At 48.0% G+C, this 26,034-nt stretch overlaps 1 protein-coding gene and 1 long non-coding RNA gene across 2 annotated transcripts in view; both read left to right on the plus strand.

Annotated features, from left to right (window-relative positions):
• Positions 1-26,034, plus strand: part of LOC310675839 — a 324,788-nt gene that overhangs the window by 76,747 nt on the left and 222,007 nt on the right. The gene's annotated exons all lie outside the window — the stretch shown is intronic.
• DGAT2 (diacylglycerol O-acyltransferase 2) overlaps positions 22,203-26,034 on the plus strand; it is a 52,735-nt gene continuing 48,903 nt past the window's right edge. The window contains exon 1 of the mRNA XM_083436701.1: positions 22,203-22,420. Coding sequence (XP_083292827.1) covers positions 22,381-22,420 — 40 coding nt within the window. The 5' untranslated portion in view covers positions 22,203-22,380. The remainder of the gene's footprint in view (positions 22,421-26,034) is intronic.

Consider the following 26,034-nt stretch of genomic DNA (forward strand, 5'->3'; position numbering starts at 1 on the left):
CTGGAGCAAACATCCCCTTGCAAGTCCACTCTAGGAAAACAAGGAATGTTGTACTTGACTGCTATATATATATATCACATCCCACACCCATTCCCTTACCAACATTTTGGGTTGCCTCCAAAGAAGTAAGAAGCAGTCACTGACACTGTTTTGCAAACCTGTTGCCCTGAGGATTTGTGACATGCTAGGATAAGTACAATGGTACCTCGGGTTAAGTACTTAATTTGTTCCGGAGGTCTGTTCTTAACCTGAAACAGTTCTTAAGCTGAAGCACCACTTTAGCTAATGGGGCTTATTTTATTTAGAAAATCTGTAAGCTGCTCGATCACACAGTTCTCCAAAGAGGGTGCGAATAAAAACATAGATAAAAACCCAGTTAAAAGAAACAAACCAATTAAAAACTAATATGCACAACATCGTCGTAACTAAAAAGCAAAAATAAAACCAACCAAAGCTTTGCAAAAGAAATGTAAGAAACTAAACCACGAGCCTGGAGAGAGCTACTGAAACGAAAAGGTTTTCAGCAGGAGTCTAAAGCGATCCAGTGATTGTGCTTGCCTAGGATCCATTTCCCAACAGAAGAGATTCCCCCTTTTCAGAAAGGCAAAGAGGATCCCATGGAATGTCACAAACACTTCGACACATTCCTTGAGTCGTCTTAGCCGTAATCCAGCCAAACGCAGCATGGCAGGGCATCACTCTTTGCCGGGCGGCTATTATTAGCTGTGTGGCTTGAGCTTTAAATTAAATAAGACTGGGAGGTGCTTAAAGCAAGCAAGCAGATTTATTGCAGGAGTAGGGGGAGGAGAAAAAGGAAGAAATCCACTATCTTCAGGGCCTGGCACCAGAGCTCTTGAGAACAACAGAAGGCGGTCCACATTTAGGCTGCCTTTGCGGGGCATTTTGGTTATTCTCTGGTTGTTGAAACAGTGCGGTACAAGTGGCTTCTGTTCCACACACTTAAATCTTTTGGCATTGGGTCCTTTGGCCAGGGGGGATGCGGGTGGCGCTGTGGGTTAAACCACAGAGCCTAGGGCTTGCCGATCAGAAGGTCGGCGGTTTGAATCCCCGCGACGGGGTGAGCTCCCGTTGCTCAGTCCCTGCTCCTGCCAACCTGGCAGTTCGAAAGCACCTCAAAGTGCAAGTAGATAAGTAGGTACCGCTCCAGCGGGAAGGTAAACGGCGTTTCCGTGCGCTGCTCTGGTTCGCCAGAAGCAGCTTAGTCATGCTGGCCCCATGACCCGGAAGCTGTACGCCAGCTCCCTCGGCCAATAAAGCGAGATGAGCGCCGCAACCCCAGAGTCAGCCACGACTGGACCTAATGGCCAGGGGTCCCTTTACCTTTACCTTTGGCCAGGAGCAGCCCTAGGTAGAGTGAAGTAATTTCCTCAGATGGCAGATATGCAAGAACAGCACCCTCTGTCTTCCTAACCCCCAGCCACCCTCCTATGGTGCCACATGGCCTCTTCTGGAACCCCAAACTTGGCCTGCAGTCTCAGGTGTGGGGCAGGATACCATCCCATCAGCAGCATTGAAGTAAGATTCAGCTGCCCATAATGATGTCATATATTTAAGAAGAAGAACCTGTGATTGCATAAGCACATGCTTTGTGGAATTATCTCAGTGTATCAGGATGATTTTGTACCTGTTCTGAAGAGGTTGTGGTTAGTAAAGCTTTGAATCATCATGATGGGGTTGGACAACTTTTATTCCAAAAGGAGCCAGCTTTTATGCGTCCAGTTGCTTCATGTAACACAATATTAATTCTTCTTCTTTGGCGGTCCCTCGTAGCCTAGTAAGATTGTCTTCCATAAACATGGTTTTAACAGTGGGTCCGTAAGTGACCAGCGAGGCCAATTCTGGATCCGCACTTCCTTCCACAGTGGGGACATAGGTTTCTGGGCAGGAGTTGATCCCGGTGTGGATTTGCCAAGTGTGCCTTCCTCTTAGCATGTTTCTCCCTTGCGTCCTGAGTTCGAATGTCTTCAAAGCTCATGACACCTTTGGTAAAGGCTGTTCTCCAACTGGAGCGCTCGCAGGCCAATGTTTCCCAGTTGTCATTGTTTATATCAATTTTTAAAAATTTGCCTTGAGACAGGTTTAACTCTTTTGTTGACCACCAGCATTATGCTTTCCATTTTTAAGTTCGGAATAGAGCAGTTGCTTTGGAAGACGATAATCAGGCTAAACAACATGACCAGTCCAACGAAGTTGGTGTTGAAGAATCTTTGCTTCAACACTGGTGATCTTTGCTTCTTCCAGTACACTGGCATTAGTTCGCCTGTCTTCCCAAGTGATGTGAAATTTTTTCGGAGACAGCCTATGCAATAACTCTGGGTATTGCAGCTCTGTGAGGGGAATAGTGGGACGGGGGAAGGAAGTCCTAACAACTTTCAGCACCCTTTATGAATTACACTTCCCAGGATCCTTTGGGGGGAAGCCACGACGGTTGATAGCGGTGTGAGGGTATTTTATATGTACAGTGGTACGTCGGGTTAAGTACTTAATTCGTTCCGGAGGTCCGTTCTTAACCTGAAACTGTTCTTAGCCTGAAGCACCACTTTAGCTAATGGGGCCTCCCGCTGCCGCCGGAGCACGATTTCTGTTCTCATCCTGAAGCAAAGTTCTTAACCTGAAGCACTATTTCTGGGTTAGCGGAGTCTGTAACCTGAAGCGTCTGTAACCTGAAGCGTATGTAACCTGACGTACCACTGTACAGCGCAGAAAAAGCCTTAGCAAAAGGCTGCATTCTGTGTTCTGGGCTCTCCTCAACACTCTCTGCGCTGGTTCAATTTATTTGACTGTTTGGGTTAGAGGAAGAAGACCCAGCTTTGTACAGCTCTTGAGAAAATGTCTGGGGCTCCTTTGAAGGATTTCACACAGCCGCAGCCGCGGAGAAAACAACCTTCGAGCAAGAGGTTTGGCATGTCCAGGAAACATTCTTGAAACCAGTATGTCCAGAATGTCCATCAAAGTGGTCAGAACATGACTGGGGGAGTCCAGCTGATCGCTGCACAAAGGCAGCTCTTGTTACACAAGCAGCAGCTGTACAGGGTGGTGGTTATTTTAAAAACAGAGCATGAAATCTAGCATCAGGGGGAAAAGAAACTCATGTAATTTTAGATAGCCCTTGTGCATTCATTGCAGACCAGTGCTGTGCACCACAGGCTGAGACATCTGTCGGAGCAGGGAAGGGGAATCTGTGACCCTCTGCAGATGATGCTAGATTTCCTTCAGCTCCAGCCCACAAGGGCTGATGGGAGTTGTAGTCCGGAAACAACTGGAGGGCCGTAGTATTAAATATAATACTAGATAGAACAATAAAAGGTAGAGGGACCCCTGACCATTAGGTCCAGCTGCGGACGACTCTGGGGTTGCGGCGCTCATCTCGCTTTATTGGCCAAGGAAGCTGGCATACAGCCTCCGGGTCATGGGGCCAGCATGACTAAGCAGCTTCTGGCGAACCAGGCCACGAGACCCAACAACGCCCGCCTTCACGAGGTCCGGCGAGGCCAGCTGCCATTGCGGGGAGGCCCAGAGAGGCCCGGCCCCTCAAGACTGGGCAGCTCAGCCCTGTCCCAACTTACTTACCATCCCATAGAATTGGCATCTATGTCAGTACAGTGGTGCCTCACAAGACGAAAAGAATCCGTTCCGCGAGTCTTTTCGTCTTGCGGTTTTTTCGTCTTGCGAAGCAAGCCCATTAGCGGATTAGCGCTATTAGCAGTTTAAGGGCTATTAACGCCTATTAAAGGCTTAAGGGATTAGCGGTTTTGCTGCTAAAATGCTTTTAGCAGCTTAGCGCTTCAGAAAAAGGGGTTTTGGAGCGGAAAAAAACTCAAAAATTTTCGTCAATTTTCGTCTTGCGAAGCAAGCCCATAGGGAAATTCGTCTTGCGAAGCGCCTCTGCAAACGGAAAACCCTTTCGTCTTGCGGGTTTTCCGTCTTGCGAGGCATTCGTCTTGCGGGGCACCACTGTATCTACTGTTCTGGCTGCAAATAGCATAGATGGAATCCATGGCTAAATTATATCCCTTTGAAGAAGGCAACATTTGCTCGGAAGAGGAATTGTTTTGGGGTTAATTAGACGGCCTCACAGCCTATTGAAGCACATAGTGTGGCTGTTTCTCATGGGTGTTGCCCAGTTCTTTTTTCTAGGTGAAGTGGTGGCAACTCCAGGTGGGGTGGGTGTATGTGTGTGTGTGTGTGTGTGTGAGAGAGAGAGAGAAAGAGAGAGAGAGAAAGAGAGAGAGGGAGAGAGAGAATGAAAGAAAGAGGCACAAAAAGACGAGAAGTCTTGAAATGAAATAAACTGGCCTTGATGAAAAGTCTCCCCTTCGTTCCTACAAGGTTCACATGGGGGAAAGGGGACACATTGCACACAGACGGAGTTAAACTAGCATTAAACCTCTGCCAGCCCATCGGAGCAGTATGTTACAACTCTCAATTTCAACACAGTTGGCAGCCGAAACTTTGCGTAAGAAGCTTCTGCTCTCCCAAGAGATAAGCAGGGGCCAGATGGCAGATGGTGAGAGAAGGGCTATAGGAGGCAGAGGGTGACTGGCCATGTCTGCAAAGCAAGGACTGATGGCTGTTCCCAGTCTCGATGATGATGAAGATGGCAATGATACAGTTTAAAAAAATTAACAAATTATATGCCAGTTGCTCATTGCACAAAACGTTTTCCGAGCAACTTACAAGTCGTTTAAAACGTAAGTAATTTAAAAGTTACCTCGTAACGTAAGCACAATTACACAGGAACATATTCATATAAAAATATCCAGTTCAATAAAATACACTAAGAAACATCCCCCTCACAATACAGTGGTACCTCGGGTTACATACACTTCGGGTTACATACGCTTCAGGTTACAGATTCCGCTAACCCAGAAATAGTACCTCGGGTTAAGAACTTTGCTTCAAGATAAGAACAGAAATCGTGCGCCGGCGGCGCAGCAGCAGCGGGAGGCCCCCATTAGCTAAAGTGGTGCTTCAGGTTAAGAACAGTTTCAGGTTAAGAACGGACCTCCGGAACGAATTAAGTACTTAACCCGAGGTACCACTGTAGAGGGAAGAGATTTGTCAAGCTGGAGGGAGAAGAGACGGTGGAAGAAGATTGGAAAAAAGTTTTTTTAAAAAAAATATTTAGAGAAATATTGTAAAATTAATGAATGTTAGAAAAATGTTGGAATGAAATTACATGGCTTTAGTAGAAACATTATAAGGAGTTAAGTACAAATAAGTTTTAGGGTTTTAATGGTAAGATAAGGTTAAAATAAATTAAGATAATTAAATGACAGAAAACAGTGAAAGGTGGAAAGGATTTGCTGAAATAATTAATAACTAGAACACAAAAAAGGGAGGTAGGTGTGAGGAGGTCGATGAAACAAGTTAATGAAAGATAATGATAAATATTGGATGTGTTTTTAACTGTTTTTGCTTTTGTTTCTGTTTTGATGTATTGTGTCCTTTGTTTTCTTTTTATGTATTGTAATGTATTGATTTGTATTGTTTATTCTTTTTCTTTCTCTTTTCTTTCTTCTTCTTTCTCTTTCTTTTCTTTTTTTTATTTCTTTTTGTAATCTTTAAACTTTTAATAAATATTATTTTTTTAAAAAAGGAGAGATTTGTCAAGCTGGAAGGGACATCGAAGATCATTTGTTCCGAACCCCCGCGGTAGAGGAATCACAGCTATAAAATCCCTGACTGATAGCCATCCCACATTTAAGCAGAGACCTTTCCTTTGGCTATTTCCTCATTTGGGCAAGACTTCCATATGGCAGCTCTGGGATGGATAAAAAAAGGTAAAGGTACCCCTGCCCGTTCGGGCCAGTCTTGACAGACTCTAGGGTTGTGCGCCCATCTCACTCAAGAGGCCGAGGGCCAGCGCTGTCCGCAGACACTTCCGGGTCACGTGGCCAGCGTGACATCGCTGCTCTGGCAAGCCAGAGCCGCACACGGAAATGCCGTTTACCTTCCCGCCGGTAAGCGGTCCCTATTTATCTACTTGCACCCGGGAGTGCTTTCGAACTGCTAGGTTGGCAGGCGCTGGGACCGAACAACGGGAGCGCACCCCGCCGCGGGGATTCGAACCGCCGACCTTTCGATCGGCAAGCCCTAGGCGCTGAGGCTTTTACCCACAGCGCCACCCGCGTCCCTCTGGGATGGATAGATGCTTTCTATTTCCTGTCCTTTCCTCCAGTAGTCAAAGCAATCGAATGCTTTGTGAAAGGCACCCGTGTTGTTATCTACTCGAAATGTAGGAAGGTAGCAGCTGGAGGATGAAATTTACTTACATAAGTTCTAGCCGAAAAAAGGACCTCGGAGCAGCTTACAAATATCAGTACAGTGGTACCTCGGGTTAAGAATTTAATTCGCTCTGGAGGTCCGTTCTTAACCTGAAACTGTTCTTAAGCTGAGGTACCCTTTTAGCTAATGGAGCCTCCTGCCACCGCCTCGCGATTATTGTTCTCATCCTGAAGCAAAGTTCTTAACCCGAGGTACTATTTCTGGCTTAGCAGAGTCTGTAACCTGAAGCATCTGTAACCTGAGGTACTACTGCATCAAGATAGCTGCTTGCCCTCGGGCTCACCACCTACAAAGACACGACACACAAGGAAAATAGGAATGGGAGGGCGGAGGAGAAAACAAGCCCAAGTCCTTACGGTTACATTTCTTAAAATAACAGCAATATCAGTGATGGTTACAGTTTTTCTTGAAACTGTTGATGGATCTCTGAGCCACAATGAAACAGCAAACGGACGCTGGTCTATGGAAATCCTTCAGGTGGAATCGCATTACACAGAATCAGACCACTGATCAAGCTGGTTGTCTAGCTGTCGGCTTCAATTGATCACAGAGGCTCTTTGGGATATCAGGCAGATGTCTAGACAGGGGGCGCAGGATCGTGTGTATGTTTCAAAAGATCAAAGCAGTGTCTTGTGTATGAAAAAGCTGGGTTGTGACCCTTTGCCTAATACCCTTTTCCTGATTTGAATCCTCGTCCGCCAAAGTTGCTCTTTGCCCTATAGAGCAAAACAGGTAACAGGTACAGTTTGGCTCTCTTGTGTTTCACTGGGGACATCTGCATGCATGGCCTGGGCTCTGGGCTTGGAATACAGAACAGTCTTCTCCAGTGGCGTAGCGTGGGGGGTGAGGGGGGGCGGCCGCACCGGGCGCAACATCTGGGGGTTAGGGTTAGGGGGCGCAAATCCACGGGTTAGGGGGCGCAAATTACTTGCCTTGCCCCGGGTGCTGACAACCCACGCTACGCCACTGGTCTTCTCTGACGTGCTGCTGTTAGACCGTTTCTTGCAGAGAGTGGGAACGACTTGTTATCTTGCATATGATGATAAGGAAAGATTCAGGACAGGGAAAATACCTCTCCATTCTGAAGGAAATCAGCCCTGAGTGCTCACTGGAAGGACAGATCCTGAAGCTGAGGCTCCAATACTTGGTCACCTCATGAGAAGAGAAGACTCCCTGGAAAAGACCCTGATGTTGTTGAGAAAGATGGAGGGCACAAGGAGAAGGGGACGACAGAGGACGAGATGGTTGGACAGTGTTCTTGAAGCTTCCAGCATGAGTTTGACCAAACTGCGGGAGGCAGTGGAAGACAGGAGTGCCTGGCGTGAGAGCCAGTGTGGTGTAGTGGTTGAGAGCGGTAGTCACGTAATCTGGGGAACCGGGTTCGCGTCTCCGCTCCTCCACATGCAGCTGCTGGGTGACCTTGGGCCAGTCACACTTCCTTGAAGTCTCTCAGCCCCACTCACCTCACAGAGTGTTTGTTGTGGGGGAGGAAGGGAAAGGAGAATGTTAGCCGCTTTGAGACTCCTTAAAGGGAGTGAAAGGCGGGATATCAAATCCAAACTCTTCTTCTTCTTCTTCTTCTTCTTCTCTGGTCCATGGGGTCACGAAGATTCGGACACGACTAAACGACCAACCAAACAAAACATCCTATCTCCTCTCAGTCTCCTCTACCCCAGGCTAAACAAGTTCTGCTCCTTCAACCATTCCTCATAAGGCTTCGTTTCCAGATCCTTGATCATCTTGGTTGCCCTCTTCTGCACACCTTCCAGGTATCTGGAGGTATCTGGTTGGCCACTGTGAGAACAGCCTTTGGCCTGATCCTGCAAGCTCTTCTGGGAGATCTCAAAGCCAAGCCTGAAGCTTGCACAAATCTTGCCCTCGGTTCATTTCTTAAGGGGGTTGCCAGTAGGACCTTTGATTCCATTAACAAAGAGCACCTCTGGGGAGCAGCTGAAAAATGTCCATTGTGCTTTGCGACACAGAAGCATCTCCCTCCCTCCCCTGGCAACATTCCACCGTTTTCCTTTTCGGATAAAAATAGAAGCAGCGGCAGAACGCGAACTATTTCTACACCAGCCTTTCAGTCAAAGTCTTGCAGCAAAAAAGCTGCAAGATACCAACTATTGACCCTGAACGTCAGTGTGTCTAGACATGGCGGGTTTGTCTTGCCCCATACCAACCTGGCCCAAAATTTTGCACTTTGGCACCTCCTGTTTGTGAGCCAAACTACATGGTATGCTCAATGCCTCCTTAGCAATGTTTGCGCTATAACTGCAGGCACAGTGGGCCAAGGTGGTTTTGTTGCCACCGTGGAATCGGGAGCAAGGAGGAATTGGGGAGAGCAAACTCTGGGGCCAATTCCTAGTTACAAACATTCCATTATGCTTTCCACACAGCCAGTGGCGTAGCGTGGGTTGTCAGCACCCGGGGCAAGGCAAGTAATTTGCGCCCCCCCCCCGCTGCACTGTCCCTCCCCCAGATAGTCCCTCGCTCTCTCTCCACACCGCACCGCACGCCTGGCATCCTCCCCTCCACAGTGGGCGGTGACCCGGCGGCTCGGATCGGATTTGCACAGCCAGCACTGCAGTGAGAGAGAGTGAGTGAGCCAGGTAGGGGCAGAGAGCTGCGAGTGCGATCGCAACCCCCCCCCCCCGATGTTGCGCCCGGTGCGGCCAGCCCCCCCTGCACCCCCCACACTACGCCACTGCACACAGCAGAACCCGGCTTTCCTCAACACAATTTGGATTAGCTCGGAGAAGGATTTGCATTTCATTTTATTTTATATTTACAGCAGCGTGCAATAGGGGTGGGGGGTGTTTTTCAGCTTGGGGGTTGCATTTCCCTGTGTAGAACCATCTAGATGGGCGAAGTAATGGATATAGCAGGTTGTGTTCTGGCCATGCAAAAATGAGAGGTTTTTGTTTTTTTTTTTTTGTTTTTTTAGTAAATCTTTATTGGTTTAAAATACAAACGTACGACGAAAGTGAATATAGAAAGGTTAAATACAAAAAAAGAAAGAAAAAGAAAACACCGAGACATAAAAGTAAGAAAGAATTTAAAAAGACAAAGTAGATAAGAAGAAAAAGAACCAAAAAATTTATACAAAATCATATTTCTCAAATAAAAATTTCTGCATAAAACTTCCAATCGTTCTCATTATACTGTTTCTGTTGTTATGATTTTATCGCACAGTTTTACTTTATACCCTTTTTCATACATTCCACTCAAATATCTGTTTCATTTATATCATTCAAGTTCATCTGTATCATTCAAGTTCTGCTAGGATGGTATCATTTTTACAATATAATCTTATAAATTCTTTAAACATTTTCCATTCTCCATATGTTTTATCATTTAAGGCTCCCCTGACTTTTCCGGTCATCTTTGCTAGTTGGAAATATTCTGTCATAAGTGTCTGCTATTCCGGCCATTCTGGCCAATGAGAGGTTTTTGAGGCAAGCATCAGGCAGGATCACAGCTCAAGGAGCTGGGGAGAGAGATTGTGTTTTGGGGAAGGGGAATAGTTTAGGGGGGCTCTCAAGGGCTAGATAGAGAGGCCTTTGGGGGTACATTTTTTTTAATAATATGTATTAAAAGTTTAATAGTTACAGGAAAAAAAGGAAAAGAAACAATAAACAATTTAACAAACAATACATCAAAAATAAAAATAAAAACCACAAAAAACAACAATACATCAAAACAACAAGAAAAACAAAAACATTTAAAAACACATCCAACATTTCCTTATCTTTACCTTTCATTTACTTGTTTCATCGACCTCCTCACACCTCCCTTTTTTGTATTCCAGTTCAATTAGCTATTTCAGCAAATCCTTTCCATCTTTCTCAGTTTTTTGTTCTATAATTGATCTTAACACAATCTAACTTTTAATTTTCCACTTTGGCCCATTAACAATCAGTTTTTGCTTAATTCTTTATATCATTTCTGCTAAAACCGTATAACTTCATTCCAGCATTCTTCTAACATTCATTAATTTTGCAGTATTTCTGTAAATATACTTTGAATTTTTTTCCAATCTTCTTCCACCCTTTAGGGGTACATTTTGACAAGCGCCAGCTCATCCTCAGCCCCAAGCTTGGCAGCACTGGTGTGGGAAACAGGGACACTCCAGGAACAGAAGCTGGGATGGCCTTTGTAATTCTGGGACTGTCCCTAGAAAACAAGGGCACTTGGAGTGTATACTGAACAAGCTGGGTGGAGACACGGTTTCGAGTATACAGGTAATAATAATAATAATCTCGCTCAAGGCAACCCAAAGCGACTTACAAACAAGCAAGCAAACGGACACCTGAATACAGTGGTACCTCGGGTTACATACGCTTCAGGTTACAGACTCCGCCAACCCAGAAATAGTACCTCGGGTTAAGAACTTTGCTTCAGGATGAGAACAGAAATCGTGCTCCGGCAGCGGGAGGCCCCATTAGCTAAAGTGGTGCTTCCGGATAAGAACAGTTTCAGGTTAAGAACGGACCTCCAGAACGAATTAAGTACGTAACAAGAGGTACCACTGTAGAAACCTTCTTCTTCTTTGGTGATCCCTTGTAGCTGAGTAAGATGGTCTTCCATAAACACGGTTTTAACAGTGAGTCCGTAAGTGACCGTGGAGACTAATTCTGGATCCACACGTCCTTCCACAGTGGGGACACAGGTTTCCGGGCGGGAGTTGATCACAGTGAGGGTTTGCCAAGCGTGCCTTCTTCTTAGCCCGTTTCTCCCTTGAGTCCTGAGTTCGAGTGTCTTCAAGCCCATGACACCTTTTGTAAAGGCTGTTCTCCAACTGGAGCGCTTGCAGGCCAGTGTTTCCCAGTTGTTGGTGTTTATACCACATTTTTAAAAATTTGCCTTGAGACAGGTTTAACTCTTTTGTTGACCACCAGCATTATGCTTTCCATTTTTAAGTTTGGGATAGAGTCGTTGCTTTGGCAGACGATCATCAGGCATCCGAACAACATGAGCAGTCCAACAAAGTTGATATTGAAGAATCATTGCTTCAACACTGGTGATCTTTGCTTCTTCCAGTACACTGGCATTAGTTCGCTTGTCTTCCCAAGGGATGTGTAAAATTTTTCAGAGACGCCGTTGATGGAATAGTTTGAGGAAAAACCAAGGGGGGATACCTTAAAAACATACCACCCACTTCTAGAAGGCCACAGATCGTTAAAGGCTATGGATGTTGGAATCATAGAATTGTAGATCTGGAAGGTACCTCAGGGTCATCTAGTCCAACCCCCTGCAATGCAGGAATCTCAGCTAAAGCATCCATAACCGATGCCTCCAGCTTGGTGGCTGCACAAACTTGCAGTTGCTTTTTGCATTATCGACCACACCCTGAGGTCCCCACCATCCAGTGGCGTAGCGTGGGGGGTGCCGGCCGCACCGGGCGCAACATCTGGGGGGGGGGCGCGCTCGCACTCGCAGCTCTCTGCCCCTACCTGGCTCACTCACTCTCTCACTGCAGTGCTGGCTGTGCGAATCCGATCCGAGCCGCCGGGTCGCCGCCCACTGTGGAGGGGAGGGTGCCAGGCGTGCGGTGTGGTGCGGTGCGAAGACAGAGCGAGGGACTATCTGGGGGAGGGACAGTGCAGCGGGGGGCGCAAATTACTTGCCTTGCCCCGGGTGCTGACAACCCACGCTACGCCACTGCCACCATCCCCCCAAAATGAGTGGCGAGGGCCCTGCTTCTCTAGCAATCCAGCTCTCTGTTCCCTCCCTCCACTTCCTGCAAAATCATCACACAGATGTCGGCTGGACAGGAGGCAAAAAGAGCATCTTCCAAGAGCCGCCTCAGGACCCTTTCTCCTCTCTGTCTCCATGGCAACAGGAAAGGCTTCACAGGCCTTCATTGCCATTCCCCACTTCTGTCTCCTTCATCTTATCTGTGTCGCGTTATGTAACTGCTGGCGAGGATGAGGCAATTCAAAGGCTCAGCAAGGCAGTGGATAATTGGCATAAAAAAAAAAAAAAAATTCACAAAACTGAGCTGGATCTGAAGGCCGTATAAGTTGTGCTATGTGAATTTATGGGCTCCTGCCTCACTTTGTGACCACCAGCCATGCAAAGCAGATCCTGTCCTGATTTTCAAGGCCCTTGAAAGTCTTACACCAACCTTTTGGACTACAATTCCCATCAGCCTCAGCCAGCACCGCCAAATGTTGCTGGGTCTGATGGGAGTTGTATCCCGAAACAGCTGGAGGGATGGATGGATAAGCCTGTCATTTCTGATTTCTTTGTTTCTCGTTTTTCCGGACTTAAGTTCCACAACGTGTTGTGATTGTTGTTGTTCAAAAGAGAATTCTCAAGGAAATTCATCAGGATGGGAAAAGTACGAGAAAGTGGAAACCATAACCTTCCTTGGAGGTTTTTAAGCAGAGGTTGGATGGCCATCTGTCAGGGATGCTTTAGTTGAGATTCCTGCTTTGCAGGGGGTTGGACTAGATGACCCCTGGGGTCCCTTCCATGATTCTACAATTCTATGATTCAAATCTACAAAACTTTGTCAAAACACGGTCCACTTTTATTTCATTTGCAAAGAACATGCGCATGAACTACCCAAGGCATATGGGAACCTGTGGAATGGCACTTTTAAAACCAGCAGTTGTCGATCTAACGTTTTATTTTATCATCACTAATGGAACTGCCCAGCAGTGAAATGAAGGCCTGGAGACAAAAAATGGCCACTGTCCACTCTCAATTTTCCCTGAGACTTTTTAAAAAGCTAATAATAATAATAATAATAAATAGGAGTGCCTGGCATGCTCTGGTCCATGGGGTCATGAAGAGTCGGACACGACTAAACGGCTAAACAACAACAACAACAACAACAAACAACAACATATTAATAGTGAAATAATTATTAAGCTCTAACTCAAAATGATTGGCGGCCCATTTCTTACGTCATAGGAGCCCATACAACACAAAACACTTGCTGTGCGTAGGTTTTATTTTATTTGTTTTTTATCTTGTATTTTGAAAATGTAAATCCAGTTTCCCCCTCTTTAATTGTTTTTGGGGGGCCCCAAGAGAGTGGAATCCTAAGCTATAGCTTGTTTGACTTATGTGTAAAACCAGCACTGGGATATAGGATACTACCCAGTGGCGTAGCGTGGGTTGTCAGCACCCGGGTCAAGGCAATTAATTTGCGGCCCCCCCCCGCTGCACTGTCCCTCCCCCAGATAGTCCCTCGCTCTCTCTCCGCACCACACCGCACGCCTGGCACCCTCCCCTCCACAGTGGGCGGCGACCCGGCGGCTCGGATCGGATTCGCACAGCCAGCACTGCAGTGAGAGAGAGTGAGTGAGCCAGGTAGGGGCAGAGAGCTGTGAGCGCGAGCGCGAGCGCGCGCCCCCCCCAGATGTTGCGCCCGGTGCGGCCGGCCCCCCCTGCACCCCCACGCTACGCCACTGATACTACCATGGGTCTCCTCTCCCTCCCTCTTACCTCTGACATGTAAACAGCTCAGAGGTAAAAGGGATCCGAGTTGTTGTTCTCCCCATATGCTTTTTACAGAATCGTAGAATTGTAGACAATTCTGGGACAGCTCTGAAGTACCCCTCATGCCGCAATGCTGTTTCAGGTGTGTTTGGCTCACTTGCTTCCAGTGCAGCCATGCAGCAAACTTAACTGATTTCGTGGGAGGTGGCCCAAATTGCTATCAACTTGTCTTACTCTCTCCCGTGAAGATTGCATTCCCAAACCAGTGATTGCATTCCTGCACTCTGCAAATTAAACTTTTTTTCAGGTGGGAAGAGTGAAGTAAGTTTCAGATTCGTCAGCTCCCTGAAGTCTGGGGGACACTGTCCCTCATTGAACCGCCCCAGCATTTAAAACTGATCTGGCAACAAATCAAACTCTCTTCGACATCCTTTTGTAACTTTGGCCTTTTGTATGCATTGCAACAGAGCCGCACTCCGGATTTTGGTGCAAACCCCGTTTTTGGCACCTCGTTAAGTTTGTACAGTGGAGAAATGAGCCATGGTAAAAAAAATAAAAATACAGCCGACCTCATCTCTAGAGTCAGGGGTGAAAGTCCTGGGAGAAGTCTAGGACCCAGTGGGGACATTGAAGTTGTCCCTGTCTACTGGCTCTTTAGGGACATGGGTGGCACTGTGGGTTAAACCACAGAGCCTAGGACTTGCTGATCAGAAGGTCGGTGGTTCAAATCCCCGCAACGGGGTGAGCTCCCGTTGCTCGGTCCCTGCTCCTGCCAACCCAGCAGTTCAAAAGCATGTCAAAGTGCAAGTATCCGGTAGTTAATAGGTACTGCTCCAGCGGGAAGGTAAACGGCGTTTCCGTGCGCTGCTCTGGTTCGCCAGAAGTGGCTTAGTCTTGCTGGCCACATGACCCGGAAGCTGTACGCCGGCTCCCTCGGCCAATAAAGTGAGATGAGCGCCGCAATCCCAGAGTCGGACACAACAGGACCTAATGGTCAGGGGTCCCTTTACCTTTGCTGACTCTTTGCTGACCCTTTGGGGGGGAAACCACAGATTCTGAGCACTGGCAGGGACTTAGAATGAAAAAAGCAGCCTGCCTTTGCTCTCCCTTTCCAGGACTGGATTTAACCACGTTCCAAAAGTGGGGCAGGGCTCTCCGGGGCTCTTTGCTGAAGCAACAGATTGCAACCGAGTCTCCCGGGTTCAATTCTGCGAGAGGAGTCACGCAATGACATGATGCAAGACGCCGAAAATTGGGGCAGCGGGCACTCGTGCATGATGCGCTTCCGTGACACGTACACACCATTGTGAAAACTACGGCAGGAGTCATCCTCAGTTGTGGCTGGTAACTGCCAAAGTTGGTGGGGCAGCCAAGGTTCAGTGGGACCAGTTTGTTCTCCCCCTTCTCCTCCATTGTTAAGATATTACAGGCATTTAAGCAATGCTACAGTAATAGGGTGTGCCATTTTAGGGAGCGAAACTTAATTTTTGCACATTTCTTCAGTGAGGAAGTATTAAAAATACGTTTTTTGGGGTGTGAAGAATTCAAATCTGCTATTATTTTTGCGACAGGGCAACATTTAGCTTGGTCAACCAACATTTAATGAAGAAGCACAGAATCTGCTTTTGGAAAACCAAAGCATTTTAATTCTACCTTCTGAAACGGTCAGGTTGTTGGCATGTCTCTGTCACAAAAGACAAGTGGAGTGCACCTCCAGGGGTGAAGTCGAAGCAGCACCAAAGTGACCTCTCTGGAGTGCAAGCCTGGGCAGTGTGTCTGGAGGTCCTGGGCTACCCAAACGACAAGACCCCCTTCTCAGCCTCACTGACATGGTCAAAAGGAAAGCACAACAAGACGTTTGGCACCAGCTTCGCTGCAAGAGTTGCTGGAAGGAGGCGTACAAGGCACCATTCCACTGGTTTAGGGACTCCATTCCGGATTTGTGTAGGGTTGGCTCCTGAGCCTTTTCCTCTCCTGAAGATATCCTGCAAGGCAGCAGAGGTCTAGGATCAGTTTTTCCCCTTCTCGGTGGGCTGAACTACAACTCCCATCACCTCTACCTAGAAAGGCCAGAGCTCAGGGATGATGGGAGTTGTAATCCAACAACATCTGTGGATCCACAGGTTGAGAACCGCTGCTCTACAGCATGGGCAGTCAGCACCTTCTGACCGTCTTCTCTTGGTCTTGTGGGTGGTGCTGTGGTCTAAACCACTGAGCCTCTTGGGCTTGCCGATTAGAAGGTCGGTGGTTTGAATCCTCGCGACGGGGTGAGCTCCCATTGCTCTGTCCCAGCTCCTGCCAACCTAGCAGTTCGAAAGCACAGCTGTCACAGTCCAGTCTACGGGCGATCGAAGTCCCGGGTGAGGACATCAGGACCGGGGGCAAGATGGTGGGGTGGGAGCAGGAACGAGAGTCCAGAAGCCAGAGGTACGAGGGTCAGGAAGCAGGGAGTCATGAAGTCAAGGTTCCGAGGGTCGAGAAGCAAGGAGTCAAGGAGCCGAGGTTTGAGGATCAGGAAGCAAGGGCCTCACCTGTGCGGCTGCGCCTTGCCTCTCCAGAACAAACTTAGGAAGGCCCCAGTCCTGCGAAGCCCTACTGGTCACAGGGCTTGGCTCTTGCACGCACTCCTGACAATGCCAGTGCAAGCAGATAAATAGGTATCGCTGTGGCAGAAAGGTAAACAGCGTTTCCGTGCACTCTGGTTTCCGTCACAGTGTTCCGTTGTGGCAGAAGCGGTTTAGTCATGCTGTCCACATGACCCGGAAAACTGTCTTTGGACAAACACCAAACTCTACGCTTGTAAAATCAAATAATTTTTTTAATTTTTTTTAAAAAGCATTTGTGTGCATGTGGACAGACTTCTAAAACTGTGGTTTCAGCCATTCCCCCATCGGCACAGAGGCTGTCTGGAAATATATATATATATATATATATATATATATATGCAGGTTTTGGTGTCCTCGGGTGTCTTCCCGTGTAAAAGTTGGGGTGTCTAGGCGACGTTTCGACGAGGTCTCACTCGTCATCTTCAGGCTGGTGCTTTCGGCTTCTTGTTACTGGAACAGAGCAGGATCTCAGTGTTTGAGTTCCTATAAATACTGTTGAGGAGGTGTGGTGTATAGCCTCCAATGTTCTGGGCAGAGAGGAGGTTCCCAGGCTAGTGTGCCTTTTCTTCTTTTGTTCCTTAATTACTTGAGGGATATCTTGAGTGATTTCTTGAGTGATTTCCTGAATCCCACTTAGGTGGGTCATTAGGTGTGGATTAGTTGCTAAAGCCTTCGTGTCTTGAACTCTTGAACTTTGTGAAGAGTTTTTCTGAGAAGATGGCTGTACTGCACTTGGTTGTGCTCTGGCTTGGCTTCGTGTATAGGGGCGAGCTGTGGTTTTGTGGCCTGTGCCAGCCAGATCTGTGTAGGGATTGCAGGGGGGTGCAGCATCCGGAGGTGCCACCCTGATGCTGCACCCCCCTGCAATCCCTACACAGATCTGGCTGGCACAGGCCACAAAACCACAGCTCGCCCCTATACACGAAGCCAAGCCAGAGCACAACCAAGTGCAGTACAGCCATCTTCTCAGAAAAACTCTTCACAAAGTTCAAGAGTTCAAGACACGAAGGCTTTAGCAACTAATCCACACCTAATGACCCACCTAAGTGGGATTCAGGAAATCACTCAAGAAATCACTCAAGATATCCCTCAAGTAATTAAGGAACAAAAGAAGAAAAGGCACACTAGCCTGGGAACCTCCTCTCTGCCCAGAACATTGGAGGCTATACACCACACCTCCTCAACAGTATTTATAGGAACTCAAACACTGAGATCCTGCTCTGTTCCAGTAACAAGAAGCCGAAAGCACCAGCCTGAAGATGACGAGTGAGACCTCGTCGAAACGTCGCCTAGACACCCCAACTTTTACACGGGAAGACACCCGAGGACACCAAAACCTGCATTCCTGTACCCGTGAAAATCTACGAAAGCAAATATATATATATATATATATATATTTGCTTTCGTAGATTTTCACGGGTACAGGAATGCAGGTTTTGGTGTCCTCGGGTGTCTTCCCGTGTAAAAGTTGGGGTGTCTAGGCGACGTTTCGACGAGTGAGACCTCGTCGAAACGTCGCCTAGACACCCCAACTTTTACACGGGAAGACACCCGAGGACACCAAAACCTGCATATATATATATATATATATAAAATATTTCATAGACAACAAGGCAGCTGGGAATGGTACTTTGACCTGGAGCCAGTCTGCTTGCAGTTGGGTTGATGCCAGAAAACTTGTTTCGAAAAAGGTACAACAAATACTTTCTAAAGTTAAAAGAACAAAACGAGGGGGGGGGGAGGAAAGGGAGTTTCCAAATTTGTATCAGACCTTGATCACCCCGCAAAGGTCCCAAATGCATTTCCCTAAGGCAGGCACCCCCAAACTCAGTCCTCCAGCTGTTTTGGGACTACAACTCCCATCGTCCCTAGCTAACAGGGTCAGTGGTCAAGGATGATGGGAGTTGTAGTCCCAAAACAGCTGGAGGGCCGAGTTTGGGGGTACCTGCCCTAAGGCCATTGACGGATGGGAAGATTGTGGTGGCTGCAATACGGATATCCAGCATTGCAATCCTATCTGGAAGAGCTTTCTCTTGAAGCCAAACCCTACGTCATGGGTAGGCAAATTAAGGCTTGGGGGCCAGATCCGGCCCAATTTAGAAATCTGGCCCCCGGACGGTCCAGGAATCAGCGTGCTTTTACATGAGTAGAATGTGTCCTTTGATTTAAAATGCACCTCTGGGTTATTTGTGGGGCATAGTAATTTGTTCATTCCACCCCCCAAAAAAATAGTCCAGCCCCCCACAAGGTCTGAGGGACAGTCCACCGGCCCCCTGCTGGAAGAGTTTGCTGACCCCTGCCCTACGTGGATAGGATTGGGCTGCTACAACTATCTGCACTGGTCAGTTTGCAGATTGGCACTGGAGAGGCTATTCAGCGGTACCCTCTCCCTGGCTAGCTGGCATCCTCTTGTGCTTGCGAATGTTTCAGGTAGACCTGCTGTTTTATGTCCTACCAGGGCATGTATCAAGTTTCCTGACGAAATCTTGCAACTTCATACTGCAAATGTTCCCATAGGCGCACACTAGCGCTATAACTTTTTGACTTCTTTCCCTCCCGCAAAAAAAACTGATTTCCTGTATCATAAAGCGATGCACTTTTGCTTAGATGCACTGAAAAAGGGTCCAATTCTTCTGAGTTGTGGAAAAAGGTCACCCCAAAATGAAAAACTGGAATCACCGTGTACGTAAAGCTACAACTCGCAAGTATTAGCACTTTAAAAAAAACTTTAGGGAACTGTTTAGAACTTTTGCAGCTGTCTGGAACTTCCTAATCTGTGTAGAACGTTCCAGAAGAATCCAAATATTGGTCTATATACAAAGAACACACAATTGAAGTGATGTGGGAACTTTATGGTGCTTGCAGCAGAAACGAAGACAAACTGCAACCTCAATTTATTTAAAGCCATAAGAAGTGATGTACATTGTACAAATCATTGTGCAAGTGTTAGGAAAAAACTGCAAGCTCTGTTTATGCTATGCATATTACGTAATACATTATACAGTTACCGTATTTTTCGCCCTATAAGACGCACTTTTTCCCCTCCAAAAATGAAGGGGAAATGTGTGTGCGTCCTATGGGGCGAATGCAGGTTTTCGCGGAAGCCTGGAGAGTGAGAGGCGTCGGTGCGCACCGACACCTCTTGCTCTCCAGGCTCCAGGAAGCTATCCGCAAGCCTTGCGCACCTGGGGGGAGTTCCCCTGGGCGCGCAAGGCTTGCGGGCGGCAGCCTGCAGCGCGGAACACGGGGCGCCCTTCGGAGGACGCCCCGTGCTCCGCGCAAGTGTCAGCAAGCCTTGCGCACCGGGGGAGAACTCCCCCCGGCGCGCAAGGCTTGCGGGCGGCAGCCTGCAGCGCGGAACACGGGGCGCCCTTCGGAGGACGCCCCGTGCTTCACGCAAGTGTCAGCAAGCCTTGCGCACCGGGGGAGAACTCCCCCCGGCGCGCAAGGCTTGCGGGCGGCAGCCTGCCGCCCGGCGCATGGGGCGCCCTGAAGCAGAGCGCCCTCGCGCCGGGCAGACATCGGCCAGCCCCACAAGCTCGGGGGACAGCGGGGAGGCGCAGCGCCGCCATCCCACTGTTCCCCAACCTGGTTTTGGGGGGGAAATAAAGGGAAAAAATTTTTTCCTTTATTTCCCCCCCCAAAAAGTAGGTGCGTCCTATGGGACGGAGCGTCCTATGGGACGAAAAATACGGTACATATACAAAAATCGATATATTGATTTCGGGGTGACCTTTTTTCAAAAGATTTGGAAATGACAGTTCATTTCCTTGTTAGTAGGCAAAAGATCATCTAACTGAGCAACAGGAACATGAGGTTGTAGAAAAGTTATAACCCTGGTAACGTAGTGAAATTGACTTGCGAGGTGGTATGTTGTGCGATAAGAGATTGAGTGTGTTTTTTTGGGGGGGAGGCTCGTTTAATTTCATTGTACACAGGTTGTACAATGACAATAAAGGTATTATTATCATCATTATTATTAGTGCACCCCCCCAAAAAATATTGTTGTAATGGACTGCAGGTGCCCCCTCCAGACAGTGTCAATGATTGGGCAAGCATTGCAGAACAGCTAATAAAGCAGAAGAACATGGTTATAAATTCACCAGTATTGCATTATTATTGCATCAGTGACATGCAGTATTGCAGGATTAGACTCGCCTTTCCAAAGGGACACGCATATTTGCCATGTATAGTGAAGTCACACATCCTTTTTTTTACCCATTGACAAGCAAGACCAATTGCTGACATATGATATGTGACATGTGAAGTAACATGACATGTGAAGTTATAGTGCCACTGTATTCTGCTCTGGTCAGACCTCACCTGGAGTACTGTGTCCAGTTCTGGGCACCACAGTTCAAGAAGGACACTGACAAACTGGAACGTGTCCAGAGGAGGGCAACCAAAATGGTCAAAGGCCTGGAAACGATGCCTTATGAGGAACGCCTAAGGGAGCTGGGCATGTTTAGCCTGGAGAAGAGGAGGTTAAGGGGTGATATGATAGCCATGTTCAAATATATAAAAGGATGTCACCTAGAGGAGGGAGAAAGGTTGTTTTCTGCTGCTCCAGAGAGGCGGACACAGAGCAATGGATCCAAACTACAAGAAAGAAGATTCCACCTCAACATTAGGAAGAACTTCCTGACAGTAAGAGCTGTTTGACAGTGGAATTTGCTGCCAAGGAGTGTGGTGGAGTCTCCTTCTTTGGAGGTCTTTAAGCAGAGGCTTGACAACCATATGTCAGGAGTGCTCTGATGGCATTTCCTGCTTGGCAAGGGGTTGGACTCGATGGCCCTTGTGGTCTCTTCCAACTCTATGATTCTATGATTCTAAAGAAGATTGGAAACTCAGGACAAAAGGGAGAAATGCGCTAAGAGGAAGGCACGCTTGGCAAACCCTCACCGTGATCAAATTCCCACCAGGAAACCTATGTCCCCACTGTGGAAGGACTTGTGGATCCAGAATTGGCCTCCACAGTCCCTTACGGACTCACTGTTAAGACCGTGTTTATGGAAGACAATCTTACTTGGCTACGAGGGAACGCCAAAGAAGAAGATTCTTCTGTTTAAGGAAGCTTTTAATGTGTGATGCATTACTGTATTTTAGTGTTTTGTTGGAAGCCGCCCAGAGTGGCTGGGGAACAGAAATCGTGCTCCGGCGGCGCGGCGGCAGCAGGAGGCCCCATTAGCTAAAGTGGTGCTTCAGGTTAAGAACAGTTTCAGGTTAAGAACAGACCTCTGGAACAAATTAAGTTTTTAACCCGAGGTACCACGGTACTATTTCTGGGTTAGCGGAGTCTGTAACCTGAAGCGCCTGTAACTGTACAGTGGTACCTCGGGTTAAGTACTTAATTCGTTCTGGAGGTCCGTTCTTAAGCTGAAACTGTTCTTAGCCTGAAGCACCACTTTAGCTAATGGGGCCTCCTGCTGCCGCTGCACGATTTCTGTTCTCATCCTGAAGCAAAGTTCTTAACCCGAGGTACTATTTCTGGGTTAGCGGAGTCTGTAACCTGAAGCGTCTGTAACCTGGGGTACCACTGTATTAGCATCCCACCGGAATGCTCCATCCTTCACACTGTGCGGGGGGGGGGAGGTGGAAAGGGAAGAATTGATGGCAAGGGGGAGCCGGCGAGAGGATTCGCGACGCCTCTCCACTCCCACCCCCTCGTGGCCATTTCCAACCAGCGACGTCCCTCTCCGTCGTCCGCTTCCCCCCCCCTTCCAGCCCCGTTAATGGGCCGGCCCGCCTCGGCCAGCCGCGCGGCGTCACAATCCTCCGTGGCCCCGCCCCCGGCCAGGTGATATAAAAGGACGCGCCGCGCGCCCTCGTCCGTCTGCTGCTGCTGCCGCCGCCGGGAGAAGGAGACGCAGCCGCCTCCTCTGCCGCTGGCTTTGCTGCGCGTCCCCCCGAGCGAAGCTGCGCTGTTCCCGGCTCGCGAGCAGGAGGAGCGCCGCTGCCTCCCGGCGAGGGATGGATCGGGGCCCGAGGCCGCTCAGGTTGCAACGCTGAAGCCATGAAGACCCTCATCGCTGCCTACTCCGGCGTCTTGCGAGGTACGGGTGGTACCCAAGGCAGGGGGAGAAGGGGGGTGGGGGGGTTGGAGGAGGTTTTTTTTGGGGGGGGAGAAGCATGGGCGTAGATCCACCAAAATTATTGAAATTAACTGAGGTTCTGCTCACCTCCCCCCAGTAGAAGCCTGCAAGGCTGCCCCCCCCCGTAATGTCTTTTTTTGGGGGTATTTTTACCCGTGATTCCCCCCCCCCAAAAAAATAAGCTCAACTTTTACTGCATCCTTCCTTTTGGCAGATCAGGAAAACGGCAAGGTTTTTTTAGTGGGGGCAATAATTAGAGTAAGATCTGTTATTTGCTTATTGATGTCAACCCTTCAAATGTATTTTCTATAGTTAGGTTTTTACCTCTATCTTCAATACATTTTATTTTATTGCTACGGCTCGTGGCTGATGCAAATAAAGATTCTTCTGATTCGACAACTTTAGGGAGTGATCTCCTAAAAATAAAATATTTTAGCTGCGCCCCCCCAATCCTGGCAACGCCCATGGGAAGAAGGGATATTCAATTTTATATTTTATACTCCGCATGTAATCTCTGAATGTCACGCAGGATCGCGTTCCCTCCGCTCACCCACATCTCCTTCATAGAATCTCCATTATTGTAACCTGAAGCCATGGGTTCGAGTCCTACCACCCAGAGCAGGATAAAGCAAGCTTGCTCCATCTTCGGTGTGACAGCCCTTGAGATATTTGAAGATGGCTATCATATCGTAAATGGCATTTCCAGTTTTTTTTCCTTTTTCTGCCCCTCCCTACCTTGCAGTTTTAAGGGGGGGGGGGAGGCAGATGAAGTAAGTAAACAATTCGCCAAGGGATAGTCCAGCTAGGTTGCCAACTTTTATAAAATTGGCGGGGAGGTAAGCCCTGTCCCGCAAAATTGATATCAGAAGAGACGACACATATATGCCATATGAATGGCAATATGCCATATGAATGGCAATGTCAAATCAACTTGGGGAGGGGGCGAAATATTTTATTGTGGGGAGTCTGAAGGGCTTCGGTGCCTAGGAGTTGGCTCCTATGAAATGCAGCGGGGCAGATTGCAAAGGTGGAAGCCGCAAGGTGTGTGTGTGTGCACACCTTGGTGCCGGGAAGAATGTTGTTGGGTTGAGGTGTGCAAGAGGGGAAGGGAGAACGGTTATCTGCAATCTTTTAGCCGGCTTCCTTATTCGTGTCTCAAGGAGGTGCGCCATAACAATGGCAAAAGGGGAGCTAAGTTTGAAACGTTGAAAGATCTGCAATAAAAAGCCGGCCATTCCTTTCAAAAGAAGCTAAAACTGCTTCAAAGAGACATGGAAAAGGCAGGTTGGAACGCAGGTCTCCTCGGTTGTTTGTGGAAAGTGCATATAATGGGTGCCTCTCGTATCTGGACAGGAATGCTGTTCCACAGAGCAGGGGCAGCCCTGCTCTGTGTTACTGCGCAGATCTGAGATCTCTGGAACTTGCAGGAGAAATTGAAGGATCTTCTTTGGCGATCCTTCGTAGCCAAGTAAGATTGTCTTCCATAAACACGGTTTTAACAGTGAGTCCGTAAGTGACTGTGGAGGCCAGTTCTCGACCCACACGTCCTTCCACAGTGGGGACACAGGTTTCCGGGCGGGAGTTTGATCACAGTGAGGGTTTGCCAAGCATGCCTTCCTCTTAGCACATTTCTCCTTTGCGTCCTGAGTTTGAGTGTCTTCAAAGCCCATGACACCTTTGGTAAAGGCTGTTCTCCAACTGGAGCGCTCGCAGGCCTGTATTTCCCAGTTGTTGGTGTTTATACTACATTTTTAAAGATTTGCCTTGAGAGAGTCTCTAAACCTCTTTTGTTGACCACCAGCATTACACTTTCCATTTTTAAGTTTGGAATAGAGTAGTTGCTTTGGCAGACGATCATCAGGCATCCGCACAACATGACCAGTCCAACGAAGTTGATGTTGAAGAATCATTGCTTCAACACTGGTGATCTTTGCTTCTTCCAGTACACTGGCATTAGTTCGCCTGTCTTCCCATGTTATCTGTGACGGCCAACGCCTTGCCCCATCTGCAGATGGGTAGCCATTGCAAACACCGCAAGCAAGGTGTTTGCATGTTGGCTGTGGTTTTGCCCCCACCATGAGCAGCCTAGCCATTTTGTTCTGCACCAGCTGCAGCCTCCAGACCAACCCCCAAGGTCAGCCCCAGAAAGAGCACACTGTAGTAATCCAGCCGTTTGGGTACTGATGCACAGGTAACTGTGGTCAAGGTATCCTGATCCAGGAATGTCTGTAGCGGTCTTAAAAGGCATCCTTAAGCCTAGGACCCTCGTACCTACGGGACCGCCTCTCCTGGTATGCCCCACATAAAGGTCCATAAATAGCAACACCCTAGAGGTCCCGGGCCCTAAGGAAGTCAGATTAGCCTCAACCAGAGCCAGGGCCTTTTCAACTCTGGCCCCGGCCTGGTGGAACGCTCTGCCTCATGAGACCAGAGCCCTGCAGGATCTGATTTCTTTCCGCAGGGCCTGCAAGACAGAGTTGTTCCGCCTGGCCTTTGGCTTGGAGCCACTTTGATTCCCTCCCCCTCTTTCTTTTTTCCTTTCTCCTCCTGTGAAGAGCCTGCATTTTAATGTTTTAATATTTTAATGTTGTATTTTAATCTTGTTTTTAAGTTGTATTTCAATCAACTTGTTTTTAATAATTGGTTGTTAGCCGCCCTTAGCCCAGTCTTGGCTGGAGAGGGTGGGGTATAAATAAAAAATATTATTATTATTATTATTATTATTATTATTATTATTATTAACTGCTGAGGGCACCTTTGCCAGCTGCAAGCAATGCAGCCTGATCCATTTTATCAAAGCCCCACTTCTCTAGCCTCTTCCAAGTTGCTTCTCGGTTGTTTCCTACCTTTCTATACTAGAATAGCTGAACCTCTTTTTGATGGACTTTTTGGCTCTACGGTTGCCATATGGTACAATGCACCATTCTTCCTATGTTCCCTAGAACTCACATTGATAGCTCTTTAACACTGCGTGCCTCTGTTGGCCCTTGAGGTTTATTTACCCCCAGGTATTTTACCTGTGGGGACGCGGGGTGGCGCTGTGGGTTAAACCACAGAGCCTCTTTAGCTTGCTGATCGGAAGGTTGGCGGTTCGAATCCCCATGACGGGGTGAGCTCCCGTTGCTCGGTCCCAGCTCCTGCCAACCTAGCAGTTCGAAAGCACGTCAAAGTGCAAGTAGATAAATAGGTACCGCTCCGGCGGGAAGGTAAACGACTTTTCCGTGTGCTGCTCTGGTTCGCCAGAAGCGGCTTCGTCATGCTGGCCACATGACCCGGAAGCTGCACGCCGGCTCCCTCAGCCAATAAAGCGAGATGAGCGCCGCAACCCCAGAGTCATCCACGACTGGACCTAATGGTCAGGGGTCCCTTTACCTTTACCTATTTTACCTGTGAGGTCCAACAAGGGGTTTAAAGACAAAACAAAAAGCAGAAAGTTAACCATTCATGGAAGGGTCTGTATGAGTGGAATGGAGCTTCCACCTGCTGGTGCAGTCTACCTCGGAAAACTGGGTGCTGTTGGGAAAACAGAGAGCTGTTTCCTTTGTGCCCTTCTTGGCTGTCAGGCTTCTCGGAGG

The sequence above is a fragment of the Podarcis tiliguerta genome (assembly GCF_965153285.1).
Source record: "Podarcis tiliguerta genome assembly, chromosome: 4".
NCBI classification, from domain to species: domain Eukaryota; kingdom Metazoa; phylum Chordata; class Lepidosauria; order Squamata; family Lacertidae; genus Podarcis; species Podarcis tiliguerta.